The sequence below is a fragment of the Xylocopa sonorina genome, chromosome 17, assembly GCF_050948175.1.
Source record: "Xylocopa sonorina isolate GNS202 chromosome 17, iyXylSono1_principal, whole genome shotgun sequence".
Lineage (NCBI taxonomy): Eukaryota > Metazoa > Arthropoda > Insecta > Hymenoptera > Apidae > Xylocopa > Xylocopa sonorina.
The window spans coordinates 1,654,600-1,669,311 of NC_135209.1; the positions used below are offsets into that span (position 1 = coordinate 1,654,600).

Here is a 14,712-nt window from a genome sequence, read left to right on the forward strand (position 1 = left end):
AGCCATTTAGTTAACCTTTTCAATTCATAAATGTATGCTTGAAAGTAAATATTTGACAATTGTGTAAGTTGTACTTTTAATAGTACACGAAGTGTCTGTATTGTAAGTACTTATTTAGAATTTTATTTTTCAGATATGCAGTATTCCCTTCTAACGAAATGTGTGAATTGAAGGAACAAGAATATGACTACTTTGATAGAATAGTTAATAAAAGTCTTCTGGGAATGACAAAGATGCACGATGGTTTAATTGTATTAGAAGATTATAAGGCAATTCTGCGCAAAGATTATATGAACATGATTGGAAAAGTAAGCAGTTTGTTAAAAATATTTTTAATATTTGCAACAAAACATATACGAGTCTTTTAGAATTCATTATTTCAAGTTTGTTTTCAATTAGAGATATAAACACAGTCTTTCTCTGTACACCTTTTTATAAGTTCATAAACAGAAGCATATATGAATTAATAGCGCAATAAGAATTGATTATAAAATAATACGATATTCTTGTAATAATTAGGTCAAATTAGTATCCGGTGGTAAAACTGAGAACGAATTGATACACGCAGGACTTGTAGGTCCTGGTATGCTAACGGCTGCAGTTTTAGGGAATACTTTTTCTGCGCCTTCGGTTGATAGTATATTGGGAGTTATTGAGAAAATTGGATCCGATCGTTCTTCTGGTAATTTTATACGAATATAATTATTTTATTTCATAGATGAATAGATACATTACGTGCAACTAATTAAGTAAAATTTGTATTTGTATTTGCAGGTGTACTATTAATTGTACAAAATTATGCGGAATATCTGATAATTTTTACTTTGGCCAGATTAGAAGCGGAAGCAATGGGATATAATGTTAGACTAATTGCTGTAAATGAGAACAATATATGTAATTGTTTTGGTGACACCATTAGAGAACAAGATTATTTGTCTATACTCTTCATATGTAAAATAGCTGGAGCTATGTCGGAAGAGGGGAAAAGTATAGATGAAATCGAATCTCTTTGTAGTTCTGTTGCAAATAGTGGAGAACTAATATCTTCGAGAACAGGTTTTGTAAAAATGATTCCAAAATTAAATGATATAATAATACAATTTATAAAACAATTATGTTTTGCAGACTGCGAATATGTAAACTATGAAGAATGTCAATTGGAAATATTCTCAAATATGGCTAATCGATTACTCAAACCAATGATAGATATAATGAATAAAACATCAGAAGATAGAAATGAGAGCAAAATATTTCGTGCTGGTCATGAAATTGCAATCTTAATAATTAACTTTGGTAATATCAAAGAAGTAAATATTACAAAATTTCATATTTATTATTTCATATTTGTTATCATAGTTATTTGCGAACGTTTGTTAATTTCTTAGGTTGTAGCCAAATACAAAAAAATATATTTCTTTTGGAGCTTGTGGAACAAATAAAAGCAGCAGGTTTAAGGATAAGAAGAATATATGTGAAAGATTTTATATGTTCAAATAGCAAAGGTTTCCACGTCTGTATATTAAATCTTTCATTTAATACAACGTTAATTAAATATTTGGATTTTCCTACATCTACATTCGCTTGGCCAAAAGTATTAACTTCCGAAATGACACGAAATGAAGTAATAATAATTTATAAAATTGTTTGCATCAGTTTTATTAAAATATTAATTTTAGTTAATTTCTAGAACAATGAAACAGAATTAGTTGCATCGGCAAAATATTGTAAGGTAATTAGATTATATTAATACAATATTAATAAAATGCAGTAAGAAAATTTTTAATACAAACTGTGAATCAGTATGATATAAATCTACAAGGACCGTCAATGGACCATGAAATTGGTGAAGCATTTTTGTCAGTGATATCAATGGCATGTGAAGCAATAATAACATGTAAAAATCAATTAGATAAAATGGACGAACAATATGGAAATGGAGATTACGGTACAAGGCTTGCACGTGGAGCTAAAGCTATACAAGATGCTATTCAGGTTGCACATTAAATATCTAAGAACAAAGGTCATCAAATGATGAGAAATCTTAAACAAAATATTTTACAGAAAAATGAAATATTAGGAACAAATTTATGTGTAACATTCACACAAATTAGTAGTATTGCTCAAAGAACTATTGGTGGTTTACAAGGAGGATTGTACTCTTTATTTTTTTATAGCATTGCAAAAGTAAGATATAATCATTTTATTACATTAGGTAATATTTTAAAGGTATGATACTTTCTAGGCATTTTCAGAATACGAAAGCGACAAGGAGATAACAGCAGACATGTGGCTAAACGCGTTAATTACTGCAAATAAAGCTATAGAACAATTTCATATACTTTCTATACACGATCAGACATTATCGCACACTTTCTTAGCTGTGCAAATGAGTTTAGATAATGCGTTAAACCAAACTATGGACGTATCAGACATATTTGGAGCAGCTGTAAAAGCTGCTGAAAATTTTACAACTACTGTTTTATACTCACAACCTCCGCACGTTAAGAAGCATAAAGTACTATATTTCATTTCTCTTTAGTAGTTTCAATTACTTAAACTAACTTGTACATTACGTACATATGAATTAAAGACAAAGAACAGTAACTTGAAATTCGCTACACATTTTAGGAGTTCAAGTATCCCAATCCTCAGGCGCATGCAGTAGGTATATGGATGAGAGCAGCGTACGAAGGCACCAAGTTGAAATTACTCTATCGTAATACCAAATAATGAGTTCATAATGTATTTGATTTATTTATACTTCATCTTATCTACATAAACCGTTTACTATAAATGTTTTTCAATTACGTGTTGCGTTTGCATTACCATTGGCGAGTGTATCAATGTAAAACGTGTCGATGCGTGAGAATGAAACCGTGACCCGACATTTTAATGACTCTGCGTGTTGTTGCCCCTTGTGGTGTACAACCCGTCGCGCTGCATGAATATATATTTTTGTTTTTGCTTCGCGAGGTCGTCAAAATTGCGAGTGTGCCCGTGCAAATACGATTCGCGTGAACGAATCCCGTATACGTGTGAATGTAGATACGTGTAAAAGCCTATCATAATGTCACGTGTTCTTGGCTTGCCTTCGTTTCTGTCTTATCACGTGAAAAAGCTGAAGAAAGTCGGTCTCGTTGCTTTCGAGACGTGAAATTTGCAAATCGTACACGGGCACAGTTCTATCGACATTAATTGGGTTGCGTTAGTGGCATTACAGGCGGAGGTTATGTCTAGAATTATACAATTAACTTTTATACACGCTTGTCGCAGAGATACACATGTATACGTGTAATATTCAAATATTTTACACAAATTTTATTAAACCGTATTTAGATATATATTTATATGTATATATATGGAAATATATTTTTAAGGTGATAAGAATGATAAGAATATGAGGATATATAGTTACGTATACATATATACGTACGTTAAGAAATTTTTAATATCCCCACGAGCAAGAGAATAACGTTAACGATGAACGCTGTGATTGCTCTATGTATTTTCTGTGAGTCGCATGGGCCCAAAGTGATATTCACCACTCAGACCTATCGCAATTACGACAATCAGAGTACAGAGAAGTTGAAGTTTTACGGACCGAAAGAAGTATTAAGAAGAAGTCAGAGTGTTGCCGAGGATGGGCAACACGAATGCGAAGGATGTCAAAGTATCGGTAACGTGAAATATTTAAGCAATGAGCATGAGACTAGGACATCGTTTCTTTCTGCCCAACAATCATTAACTCAAGACGTTTGGTGCTTGTTGAAGCATGCGTGTTTTAGGTACAAAAACAATAAACTATAAACCAACTCTTTTTTCTATCGTATAGCGTCAATGAAACAAATTACCGAATCGTTTAACATTTTAATTAAAACCGATGTTTCTGCTTGAATGATTTAAGGAGCTTAAGCTGCGAAGTACACCCTGGCAAGGAAGGTGTTTGCTACTTTGGGGACGAATATAGGGGGCATGTTTTAAGTCATACATTTACATTAAAAGATGCCCAGGTGAATTATGCAACGAAAAAGCATGTTTGGTAGCTATTACAACAAATTATTCAAATCATGCCATTAATTATAATCCTGAGCGTTTAGAGAAAGAAAATACTGAAACGATCCTTCAATAATACGAACAAAGAATCTTGTCCTTTTTTTTGTTTTATAGGCAAGAGGGTTTCGTAAATGGTGTAGTTTCATAGTTTTCATGAGGGACAAGCAGTTTCTGTTAAACATGTGGCCCTTTTTAGTTGACAATTTGAAGGAGGTAATTAGAGAGTTACAAGATTTCGCTGAGAAAAAGTACAACGCGGAGGAAGCGGAGTGTCCGCAAAGAGTTGTTCGTTTGACAACAGCCAACAGTGGATCAGGATCGTATAACAATTCAAACAAACAGTCTAGAACTTTTAGTAATATAACTAATGAGAAGCATGTCTTTGTAAGGTTTGTTTTATGATAATAACATAAGTGTTTTTATATTCGTAAGATGGGGCATTAATGAAATCCAATTAAATCAGAATTCACATGTGGCTGGTGTGGATTCTTAGCGCAGGAGCAAGACACTTCATAGAAATTTTTCCGATGAACTTATTAGACGACGAATTAAATTACAATTTGGAACATCAGATCGGTTAGCATCATAAAAATTACTTTATTATTACTCATTAAAGTTAAGTTCGTCTGAATGTGCATTCTATTCTTTTCAGAGACCGAAGACGGATTTACTTTGGTAAATGCGAAATTACCTGTGAATCTAACTTTACACTCGAACGAGGCGGAAATAACACCTGAATTCTCAGAGGTTTCAGGGAAATCTGCTACAGCGATACTTAAAGAATTGAGATCTGTATTAGGGAAAGAGCAATTTAGGCAACTTTTGTATTCTAGTTTAACCGGTGTTCAAATTTTGGTAAGGGGTCCAAATATTGAAAGATTGGAATGTTTGTACGGTCTTAGTTCTCTTATTCCACGTGCATGTAGAAGGGTCAAGGTCCAAGCAACAGAATATATGGATCCTAATAAGTGTAATTTTATTGGTACTTATACACCTGTTACAGCAACGTTAAACTATCCGTATATCATTTTCAATATTCTATAAATTACGATATTAATTTTAGGTGTCGATACTTCGGTAGCTGTCCCTTTGCCTTGTGCAAATGTATGCAGATTAGATATCGTGGCTGACGAACATAAAATCGATAATTCATGCTCGCATGTTGTTAGATGGACAGGGATGTTACCAATAAAGTTACCAACGTTGGTAACGAAGATCGAGAAATCACTTGAGAATGAGAAACTTGGAAATGCTACTTTAAAAGCACATCTCGCTGCACTGCAAGAAGAATGGGCAAAGTATAATTTACATTTATATCGCATCAACAATTTTCTTTCTGTTCGATGATTGGAAATCAGAGACAATTTTATTGTAATTGTGCAGCATCGCCAAAGTGGTTCATGCCATGCGAGGACGTGGACACAGCGGAGATCTTTCTGGACTTATGCTTAGCTTAGGTGCTGGTCCTAACGATAAGAAATTATTAGACACTTGGTCGATGGGCTTACCGCCAAACCCGGCATAATTCTTTAATTAACCAACAGTGTTTCACGCGTTGTAAAATATTTGGTAATACTTTAATATATGTGTACTCTGTTATTATTATTATTTTTTTTTAATTTGTTCGTGCAATATTTACGTATTCAAGGTTGTGCATCATTTTTTATTTATAATGCAAGTATTGATATTAGTGTAAAATAAATTATTTTACATGCATCATTATTAATTAAGATTTGTCACGTCTACTTTTATATAAAAATGTGTTAAAACCTTTCGGTGTGAAGCTAATAAGTAAAATCAAATTTAGCGAAGATTATTTAATTCACAGAAGTAAATTATATTATTTTATTATTATTTTTCACAAAATTGCAGATAATATTAAATATGCATTATTATTTAAAATCAAAATCTCTCTCTTAGATTTCAAATTTTTTGTATTTGGACTTAAAATTTTATACTTTTGGTATCGAATAAATAATAGTATAGATAATATAGATAAACATATGATAATATATCTGTTACATATACTTTTTCTATTAAAAATAAAAGAAAGCTAACGTTAATTACATCTCTAATATTTTAATTGTATAATATATTAGAGTAAGCGTAACAACGTTCGTTAAAATTTAAAAAACTAGGTTTATTGTAACGTCAGTGCATTTCCGGAAATAATCAGAGCGCTTTTTAGAATGGAAGCTGATCCTGCGGTGGTGCGTCGTCGCGAGCCATTTAAATTCGAAGATTTTAAAAAATTTCAAATCTCACCGCGAGACTTTAAACAACAATACTCTGGTATATACAACGCAAGATTACAAGCATTGAGGAATCGTCTGTTGCGAAACGCTGAAATTAAATGGGGTACATTTTTCGTTGAGGTTACATTTTACTTTTTGTTATAGGTTAAGTTAAAGGTTATGTTTTGGTACGAATAGAAAATATTTTGTTGCAGCGGACAGTAAAGTGGTCACGTTGTCAGAGCTTTCTGAAAGGGACGAAACCAATAACTGTATTGTAATAGGGACTCTGTATAAACATCAAGAATTGAAGCCATCGATATTACAGGAATTTAGCAGGGAGCTCCAATTGGTAGCCCAACCGGCTAGAATAAATTATGCGTCGTTCAAAGATATGTTGTATTTGGAAGACGAAACGTTACGCATTAAATTGGTCAGTAATGATATAAATATTCAGGATGTAGTCACTGGTACTGTTTGCGCCGTGCTTGGTCATGAGCTGGAAAACGGTGGATTTGCAGTAAATATTATGCTCAGAGTTTTGTAATTGAACGTAATCGAACAGTTCGGTGAGAAAAATAATATTCTAGATATATTGAAAACGTTTTTCTACTTCTAATCGTTAATAATTAACGAGTTGACTGCAATTAATTTTATAATTTTCAGATGTAAACATTCGTTACTAATAGCATAATTTTGTGATATTAATTGTTTTAATGATAGCTTTTGGCATTTTTCCAAAGAGTAAAGTATAGGTTTTGCATTATACGGAATTTTGTTTTTGTACTCGACTGTTCGATTAGAAAGAAATGCACAGTATAGAATGGAAAATTCTTATAATTTTAATATAGTTTCTTTTTTATTTGATTTTGTAAAATATGTTAATTATAGGTAGTAGATTGGTGTTTCCCAGGATGTTGCCCAAAATCATCGACGCTCAATCAACCGATAAAGAGTACAGGAAAGATTTTATTAATTTCTGGTTTAGATCTAGCAAACGCACATAATCCACAGCTGTTTAGTTTAAATTTATTATCAGAATGGATAACTGGAATGATCGGCTCTGAAGAGATTCAGAAAGAGGTGGCATCTATTGTGTGTATTATTATAGCAGGTATTTAATGTATGCTAACGATAATGGTACTTGAAATAATTAATAAATAATGTTGATAAAGGTAATAGCATAAGAGGATCTGTGGAGACGCACGACCACAAGAATTACTTTAAAACTAAGGCTCACGATGAAGTCATATTTCAAGAAACTGCAAATGTAGCCCATAAGCTGGACAATTTTCTTCATCCAATAGCGCAGTGTTGTCCTGTGATATTAATGCCTGGAGAATTTGACCCGACTTGTCATACATTACCTCAACAACCGTTTCATCCATGTATTTTACCCCAGTCTAGCAGGTAATACGGCATATTTACATTTTAGTTTTGTTAAGAGTCTTTTACGTTGGCAGATCTTTAATATAATATGCATATCATACAATTGTTAAGAGTTTGAGAATGAGAATTGAATGCATGCATTGGACATCACTGCCATAATTTAAGATCTGTCATTGTCTCATTCTTTCCTAGTTCTCTCAGTCACAGCGATACATTGGAATGAAGTATTTGGGATGGCAACAATCTTATTTCGAATGTCATTAAAATTTGTATTATACAGGTATAAGAGTTTCCATGGAGTTACTAATCCATGGATCGGTAGTATTGAGTCTCGTATTGTAGCTGGATCCAGTGGTCAACCTATCATGGATATCATGAAAGTTGCTGGTCTTGCTGACGTTTCACCATTAACATGGTTGGAACGAACATTATTCTGGCAACATTATGCACCGACTGCTCCAGACACTGTACCAGCTTATCCGTATTCTGAAACTGATCCATTTATTATAACGGAATGTCCTGATATATATTTTGTTGGTAATATGGACAAATATGACACCAAATTGCTCACAGGTATGTACATTTCTTAGTTCTTCTTAGTCCCATGTTACGGAGGGAAGTAGCCTTGGTAAAATAAAATATATATTCACAGTAAATGAAGGACAAACAGTAAGGTTGATTTGCATTCCAAAATTTTCTGAGACACAAACCAGTGTGTTAGTCGATTTGCAAGACTTAATAACTCGGCCAGTTTCCTTTAGTTGATTTCCCGAAATATTTAATTGCCTTTTAAAATCTTAACGTAAAAGTTAATTTATATTATAATACATAATAATACATCAACCAAAGAAAATTGATCAATTTTCTCAAATGATTTTTACATAATTTGTACATAGTAAATATATTATATTTATTCTCTCATAATAAAATGCATTCGTTTATTGATACCTTTTTGCACATTTACATGTAATGTTTCTCTCAAAAATTACGTTTCATTATGAAATTATAATTTCTCTTTGTAATATTTTCTTACGTGTATAGCGAGAAAGACAAGAAATAGAAAAGAATGTGTACATAAGTAAAATATATTTTTATTTGTTATTTATTTATACATAAATATATGTATAGTTAAATATCATTTAACAAATTATAATGCTATATAATCTATAAACTTTATATTTTTTTATATTTATAGTATCTTATTTTTTTATATCCATACACATAGGTACCATAGTGTAAGCATCCTTAATTACTGTACTAACAGTATTTAAATCAGCATATGGAACAATACACCATGCACTTTATGATTATAAAATAATTTAGATAAAATATTCATTTCTGCAATGTTAATTTCTCTTAATACTGCAACATGTTCTATACAATAATATATATTGTGATGTAATACTGTTCTGTTTTATGAAAATATTAGTATTCTTTGGCACAATATGTTCTATTATGCTGCTAAAAGGTACAGATAGGATTGAAGTGAAACCAAATCAAAATTAGATATTGATTCGTTCATCATTTTAGTCTATCTTATATGTTATTTTTCATATGTTCAATGAGATGTGTGAAATTAAATTTTCAATTAAAAAAAAGGCTTAAATAGAACAGCCATAATCTTGAAATTACTTCTAACGTTAATAAGTATTCTGTATCATTTCTGAGGCCTGCAATACTTTTAGAATTGTTTCTTTATGAGCGATTACTCTAATAAAACTTAACACTGTTCTAACTACAAGATTTCGAAGGAATTGGAATGTTCATATTTAAGTAAATATTCACATTCTGAGACGATTCTTTAGACTCGGATACCTCTGATTTTTGATCAGATACTTTCTCTTCAGTTCTCATTGCACATATCACGTCTGTGAGTGCAACTATGTAATTCTTCGCCAAAGTTAAGGTTTCAATTTTTGATAATCGCCTCTCCTTGGTCACATGTGGTATTACTTCGCGTAAAGACTATAAAGCGTAACAATTTCAATCTTTCTGGGAGAGAAAACATTGGCTACAAATTACTAGAGATATTCTTACCTGAAACGCATCGTTCAAACTGTGCATTCTCATTCTTTCTCTCTCATTGCTTTCCAATCTTCTGAGAGTCTTTTCCCGAGGAGTTGTCCCTCTGGATGATTTCGACAGCTTCAATCCAGACTTCTCTGTTCGCTTACCGTTCCTCTTCTCTTTCCTGTTAGGCTGCGATTGTTGTTTAGGCCACTTTCCCTCCCAGTTGTCCCCGTTCATTACTTTGGATGTCATTCAAAAATATCCTTTCTAAAGTTAAGAACAAAATTATTTTCAGAGTATCGCTTACAACTAATTTAATTCAAACAATTAAGCAACATATAATATATATTATTCTACAAGCAGTATCGCAAGGTCAGCGGATAAGGTAATTTTATAAAGAAAAAACCATACTACTCGATCGATGAATTAAAATGGATATTTTAATCTATGCATTATATATTATTTATAATTATTATTATATTTTAATATTATTATTTATAATTATTATTATATTTTGATATTATTATTATATTTTTAATGTGTAAAAATAAGATTGAAACGTAACGTTTGTATACTTACAAATTCAAACAGCTGATTCGTTTTATTATCAACGAGTTAATTAAAGAGATAAAGTGTAAAGGGACGCGTGTACGTTGAAATTTGGCAATGTCTGTGGGGGCGCGAAATTTCTCGTTGCGCCCTTCCTCCTTCGATGTATCCGTGGACACGAGCTACCCCGTCAACTTATGCCGTGCGATTCATGTTCAAATGTTTGAATGGACTGCACGCCACCGCGTGTACTTGTTGAGCCACGTTGGAACGACGACTGACGTTGCGATGCCGGGGTGCGGCCGCGATAGCCTTCCACCCCCGGGAACTATGCGATCTACCCTGTGACCTTTTCTTTATTACTTTTCCAGACCAAGGCTCTCGCGTCTTTTAAACTTCTCGTTACATGTACATCGAGTTCGTTGCGCCTATAATTTATAAGAGAATTATTTGTAATTTTTCTGCTCGAAATTACAGTAGAAAAATTGGTCCAAGGCTCCTGAGGAATCGTTACGCGTTTACAAATGTTTCCCCTCTCTATGGTACGAATTCAAGTTTTGAGAGGTATTGTTTGGCAAAATGTATCGAGTAAATGTAGATTGTAAGCTCGTTGAATGCTTGTTAATTTTAGCGTAACGAAATTTCGTGCGATGCGCAAGAATTTGAGAGGAAAGGCATGTTACGCTTATTGGTAATCGTACGCGGTGCTCAGCTGTGTTTGTGCGGCTACAGGTGGGCGTATGACGTAATTCGCCCACGCGGCTCTTTCTATCTCTATAATCACACTATCACCGATTAGGATGATACGAGAGAGATACGTTTAAATGCAAAAAAGCCAAACAGTAAATAACTTCTAATTTTTATTATTAATCGATGAGAAATTCGTGAGACAAAATTTATTAAAAAAAAAAAATTAAAATTCAATATTGATTATCCTTTAAATTCTATCAAATAGATATAATTAATTTTATTACTTTCACGAAATCTAATAATTATAACTGGTAAATGAATCGCAGAAAATTGCAGCATTACTGTTTAATTTATTATAAAAGAAATATAGAAGAGTTTAGGGTTCTCTTTAAATAACAGAGATGATTCCTTGCAGTAATTAAGTTAGATATAAATTAATCTTTATTCCTTATGTTTTATCTTTACATTTACCACAACAAGTGTCAGCTTGTTTCTCTACTTCAGATTCTTTATAATTAGGTGTCCATGGCCCAAGACTAGCTGAAGCATAGAAATCCATAGGGTACGGTTTATCCTTATTAAAATTGATCATGTTTAAAGCGACAGCTCCTTCGTATGGTGTAAGGAAAGGTTTCTCGAAAGCTGTACCCCAATCTATGCTTAACCGGGGACATGCAACCTATAGCATAAAAATTACATAATATGTTTAATATATTTGACATCGTATAATTCCAAGGAAAAATTTTGTGAACATAAAATGACCTGTATAAAAGCATCGATGCCCTTAAATAAGCTGATCTTATCTGGGAATATTTCTGAGAGTAATATGACAACGTTTCTCTTCCCCAGTGAATTAGTTTTATTTTCTAAATTTTTTAAAACGTTCACATTCCCTTGTCTTCCTAATGTGCCTAGTATCAAACCAAATGTTTCAGCTTGTTTCGTGCGCTCAATTGCTGTTAATCTGGTTTGCAGCATTTGATCGTGATCATAAAATTCTTCTGTCAATTTCTTCTCATAAGGATCGTATCGGAATGCTCGTAGCTTTGGATTGGCGATCATTATCGCCTCTAAATGAAACCTCCCATCTCCAACGTAAATGACTGCATCTGCGCATCGTATTTGTGGTGCTGTGCAACCTAAAATCTTTGTACAATAATAAGCTTATTATTGTACAGGGATTCAAGTCGGGTGATGTTACAAAACGAAGGTCTAAAATTTGTATTATTCGATAAGAAATAAAAGCTCGATACCTCGCCAGGACTTAACGGTTTACTTTGCGGAGTGGACACCTCGTAACCATTTTTCCTCATTTCTACTGCAACCGCTTGTAACGTACCGGCGAACTGTATAGTACTCACAAGCCCAATTTTGGTTGTAATCGGTAGCGTAGATTGCAAGCATTCGATACAGTGTAACGTATCAATCTTTATATGAACGAATACATATAATACTTTAATACCAGCCGTTTGATCGATCGGTATTAGACAAGAATGTCCATAGTGGATTAAAAAGTCTGCCTCTAATGCTTTCGCAGTATAATCATCTATACAGCATGCCCCTACATCGATCGTATTAAATAATCTTTAGTTCGCAGTTATAAATAAGAATTGTATAATACAGAATTTCTCTGTAAACGTTTTTGTACTCTACGTCGTCGCAATTTATTACCATAAGTGACATCGCCCATTATTACTGTCTCCGCTCCTGTGAAATCTTCTATAATATCGGCTATAGTCGTGGCGTACATTAAAAGCCCTTCAGGCATTTGTAACGCGACTCTTTTCGCTTTCGTCTCCCTGATTCTCCATATAGATTTTGGTATCTCAAAATTGTAATTAGAGGGTAGCGCAGCAATAGCAGCGTTCAATAGCGGATCGTTTAAGATCTCCTCAGGAATTTTGTTTACTTTAATCGGAGCCTTGAACACTTTGCGAACTGGCTTCGCCTTAACTATTACAGACGTCCCTTCGCTCATGATCGCAACTTATTTGAAGAATATTATTTTCACTAAAGTATCTGTTTACGTTTGTACAAAAAAATGAGGAATATATATATTTTATATACAACACATAGTGACGATGATTTATAATTTTAGCGAAATTTTTATTAACTCTGATTAAAAACTACATATATGTAACATATTGTTAAAGTTTGATTTCTCTACAAATTTTTAATGAATAATCGGAGGTTATAAACTCTACACGAATAGCTTTCCAAATTGAACGAAACCAGATGTAACAATCGATAGTGTTGCCCTCTATGTTAATTGTCATTCTAGGGATAAGATAATTATTTAATATTTAACGACAAAGTTTACAATATGTAATGAAGTTTACAAATGTAAAATAATAATAGCTATTATGTTTATTCTGCATATTAAATAACATTACGCTTTAAGTTCGATTACTTGTTCTATATAAATTATTCGTAGCTGCATTATTCATGTATTTATTATTAGTTCATTATTTCAATTTTGTATGTCTTATTATAGGATTGTCTAATTTCATTAGATATAAATAAATATTTTGTACGTTAGAAAAAAATAACTTCCAGGTCCCACCGAGATTTGAACTCGGATCGCTGGATTCAAAGTCCAGAGTGCTAACCATTACACCATGGGACCGCTGTGGTTAATGGTTCTATTATTATTATTTTCAAGAGCATTCAATTATTTCAATATGTGTGTGCATCACGGATTCTGACAGAAAATCATCTGTATAAAAGAAGATTAAAAATTATGTTACGAGAATTGTGTTTAACACATTCGTGCATGTGAATGCTATAACATTTATTTTCATAATGATGCAGAATTACATAAATGCTATAGTAGTAAAATCTTAATGTCAATTATCTTGAATTTAATTTTACATAACTATTTACAACTATTTTACATAACTACTAATAATAACTAATATACTAATTTTACATAACTATATTATTTGTATTGTCATGGATGCTATAGCATTTATTTTCATAATGATGCAAAATTACATGAATGCTATAGTATTCAAATCTTAAATCAATTATTTTTAATTTAATTTTATGTAACCGTATTCTTTATATTTTCGTGGATGCTATAGCATCCATTTTCATGATGATGCAAAATTACATAAATGCTATAGTATTAAAATCTTAAAGTCAGTTATTTTTAATTTCATTTTATGTAACGTACATTATTTGTATTGTCGTGGATGCTATAGCGTTCATTGTATATAACGATTAAAATATAATAATCCGACTATCCTTATAAAATCTGTTTAATCAAATTTCGAATATCACAACAATTTAAAAAAAAATGACTGTCAAGTTTTGCATCTCGTAAATGATAGTTCATTTTATTTATTTAGTATCGTTTTTATTATTTATTTAGTTTCGTTTGTATGTTATCCAATCGAAAAATATAAAATTACATTTACAGTTATTTATATTAGTAATTTACAAGTAGAAACATCATCTTCTGTATAATACTCTCGATAGTTACAAAATTGTATTATAATATAATTTATAATTATATTATAATATAATTTTGCATACGAATAAAATTATATTATATTATATTATCTTTGATTACAGAACTATGCGCTTCACAGTTTCAGTGATGTGATATTCGACTGTTATGCGCATGCGCGGCGCTGCGAGAGGGAGAAACAACACTGCCGCTTCGTCAGTGCTGACCCTGGCGTCGTAGTGGAAGGTAGTTTTTTTCTTACTCTGCGTGTATCATACTTAAAAATCTAAACGCACAAAAACAAATAAAATTTTATCAAATCTCTGAACAAATGTT

At 32.1% G+C, this 14,712-nt stretch overlaps 4 protein-coding genes, 1 long non-coding RNA gene and 1 other non-coding gene across 6 annotated transcripts; 2 read left to right on the forward strand and 4 right to left on the reverse strand.

Annotated features, from left to right (window-relative positions):
- Positions 1-3: 3 nt before the first annotated feature.
- Bhd (folliculin) lies at positions 4-5,769 on the forward strand. The gene is made up of 18 exons (XM_076907855.1): positions 4-63; positions 134-308; positions 520-682; positions 775-1,056; positions 1,126-1,293; positions 1,386-1,621; positions 1,688-1,729; positions 1,801-1,992; positions 2,062-2,184; positions 2,243-2,500; positions 2,629-2,684; positions 3,630-3,785; positions 3,905-4,010; positions 4,168-4,442; positions 4,517-4,629; positions 4,706-5,035; positions 5,117-5,351; positions 5,437-5,769. The coding sequence occupies exons 1-18, from the start codon at positions 35-37 to the stop codon at positions 5,576-5,578; spliced, it is 3,081 nt and encodes a 1,026-aa protein (XP_076763970.1). The 5' UTR covers positions 4-34; the 3' UTR covers positions 5,579-5,769.
- On the reverse strand, positions 2,596-3,283 carry LOC143431354 (uncharacterized). The gene is made up of 4 exons (XR_013102701.1): positions 3,280-3,283; positions 3,171-3,233; positions 2,882-3,101; positions 2,596-2,711 (listed from the first exon to the last, which is right to left on the reverse strand). It is a non-coding gene; the product is annotated as an uncharacterized LOC143431354 (long non-coding RNA).
- Positions 5,770-6,236: 467 nt separating the features above from the next.
- Positions 6,237-8,605, forward strand: LOC143431267 (DNA polymerase delta subunit 2). The gene is made up of 6 exons (XM_076907860.1): positions 6,237-6,411; positions 6,503-6,807; positions 7,179-7,401; positions 7,463-7,697; positions 7,957-8,249; positions 8,329-8,605. The coding sequence occupies exons 1-6, from the start codon at positions 6,243-6,245 to the stop codon at positions 8,439-8,441; spliced, it is 1,338 nt and encodes a 445-aa protein (XP_076763975.1). The 5' UTR covers positions 6,237-6,242; the 3' UTR covers positions 8,442-8,605.
- Positions 8,606-9,246: 641 nt separating this feature from the next.
- LOC143431230 (neurogenin-1) lies at positions 9,247-9,938 on the reverse strand. The gene is made up of 2 exons (XM_076907808.1): positions 9,714-9,938; positions 9,247-9,641 (listed from the first exon to the last, which is right to left on the reverse strand). Exons 1-2 carry the CDS (start codon positions 9,936-9,938, stop codon positions 9,408-9,410), a joined length of 459 nt encoding a protein of 152 aa, XP_076763923.1. The 3' UTR covers positions 9,247-9,407.
- Positions 9,939-11,343: 1,405 nt separating this feature from the next.
- On the reverse strand, positions 11,344-12,960 carry Dph1 (diphthamide biosynthesis 1). The gene is made up of 4 exons (XM_076907811.1): positions 12,597-12,960; positions 12,179-12,486; positions 11,688-12,071; positions 11,344-11,604 (listed from the first exon to the last, which is right to left on the reverse strand). The coding sequence occupies exons 1-4, from the start codon at positions 12,901-12,903 to the stop codon at positions 11,374-11,376; spliced, it is 1,230 nt and encodes a 409-aa protein (XP_076763926.1). The 5' UTR covers positions 12,904-12,960; the 3' UTR covers positions 11,344-11,373.
- A 519-nt stretch (positions 12,961-13,479) lies between these two features.
- On the reverse strand, positions 13,480-13,551 carry Trnaq-uug (transfer RNA glutamine (anticodon UUG)). The gene has a single exon. It is a non-coding gene; the product is annotated as a tRNA-Gln (tRNA).
- Between the last annotated feature and the right edge of the window lie 1,161 nt (positions 13,552-14,712).